At 58.5% G+C, this 1,157-nt stretch overlaps 1 protein-coding gene across 1 annotated transcript; it reads left to right on the plus strand.

Annotated features, from left to right (window-relative positions):
- Positions 1-279: 279 nt before the first annotated feature.
- Positions 280-932, plus strand: LOC134568721 (histone H2A type 2-B-like). The gene is made up of 2 exons (XM_063427379.1): positions 280-375; positions 453-932. The coding sequence occupies exon 2, from the start codon at positions 473-475 to the stop codon at positions 851-853; it is 381 nt and encodes a 126-aa protein (XP_063283449.1). The 5' UTR covers positions 280-375; positions 453-472; the 3' UTR covers positions 854-932.
- The last annotated feature ends 225 nt before the right edge of the window (positions 933-1,157 follow it).

The following is a 1,157-nucleotide window of genomic DNA, read 5'->3' on the forward strand; positions in this document are numbered from 1 at the left end:
TTCCTTAGCCCCCTCCCCCAGCTTCCCGCTCAGGATAGTCTTTCAGTCCAGGGACTAAATAGGGCAAAAGTGTCTTACAGAATTAGTGGGCGGTGACATGCAAATCGACATGCAAATCTATATGCAAATCTACAGTGAGTAGTTTCCACCAATAAGAAGCAGAATCCCGCCCCTCCGCTGTCCAATGACAGGCAGCAGCAGAGTAGGCAGCGTGTAGGAGGCGGGCGGATGGGTGGGGCTTGTTGGTGGGCGTGGCTTGCTGTCAGTGCTTCGCTGGAGCTCGAGCAGTGAGGATCGGTCCTGGGAGCGCGGGGAATCCTGCCTGGAGTGTGAGAGCTTCTCCCGGGGAGCGCGGGAACCCAGCGAGGAGTCTCGGTAAGCGATCCCAGTGCGGATCCCCGGTGCGGCCCTGCCTGCCCGGCCGCCAGCTCACTGTCCGTGTCTCCCCTCAGGTCTCCCGCTGCGCACAGAGATGTCCGGCCGAGGGAAATCCGGCGGCAAAGCCCGGGCCAAGGCCAAGTCCCGCTCCTCCAGGGCCGGCCTGCAGTTCCCGGTGGGCCGCGTGCACCGCCTCCTCCGGAAGGGGAACTACGCGGAGCGGGTAGGGGCCGGGGCCCCGGTGTACCTGGCGGCCGTGCTGGAGTACCTGTCCGCGGAGATCCTGGAGCTGGCCGGCAACGCGGCCCGGGACAACAAGAAGACCCGCATCATCCCCCGCCACCTGCAGCTGGCCATCCGCAACGACGAGGAGCTCAACAAGCTGCTGGGAGGGGTGACCATCGCCCAGGGAGGGGTGCTGCCCAATATACAGGCCGTGCTGCTCCCTAAGAAGACACAGACATCCAAAAAATAAACAGAAAATATCCCCCCCCCAGAACCAGACCTCCAAAAATAAACAGGAAATACCCCCCCCCCGAACCAGACTTCCAAAATATAAACAGAAAATACCCCCCCCCCCGAACCAGACTTCCAAAATATAAACAGAAAATACCCCCCCCCAGAACCAGACTTCCAAAATATAAACAGAAAATATCCCCCCCCCCCCCAGAACCAGACCTCCAAAATATAAACATGAAAATATCCCCCCCCAGAACCAGACTTCCAAAATATAAACAGAAAATATCCCCCCCCAGAACCAGACCTCCAAAATATAAACA

Source organism: Pelobates fuscus, chromosome 7 (assembly GCF_036172605.1).
Source record: "Pelobates fuscus isolate aPelFus1 chromosome 7, aPelFus1.pri, whole genome shotgun sequence".
Lineage (NCBI taxonomy): Eukaryota > Metazoa > Chordata > Amphibia > Anura > Pelobatidae > Pelobates > Pelobates fuscus.

Coding starts and splice junctions, on each gene's coding strand:
- LOC134568721 (XM_063427379.1), top strand. CDS start 473: ATGTCCGGCCGAGGGAAATCCGGCGGCAAAGCCCGGGCCAAGGCCAAG.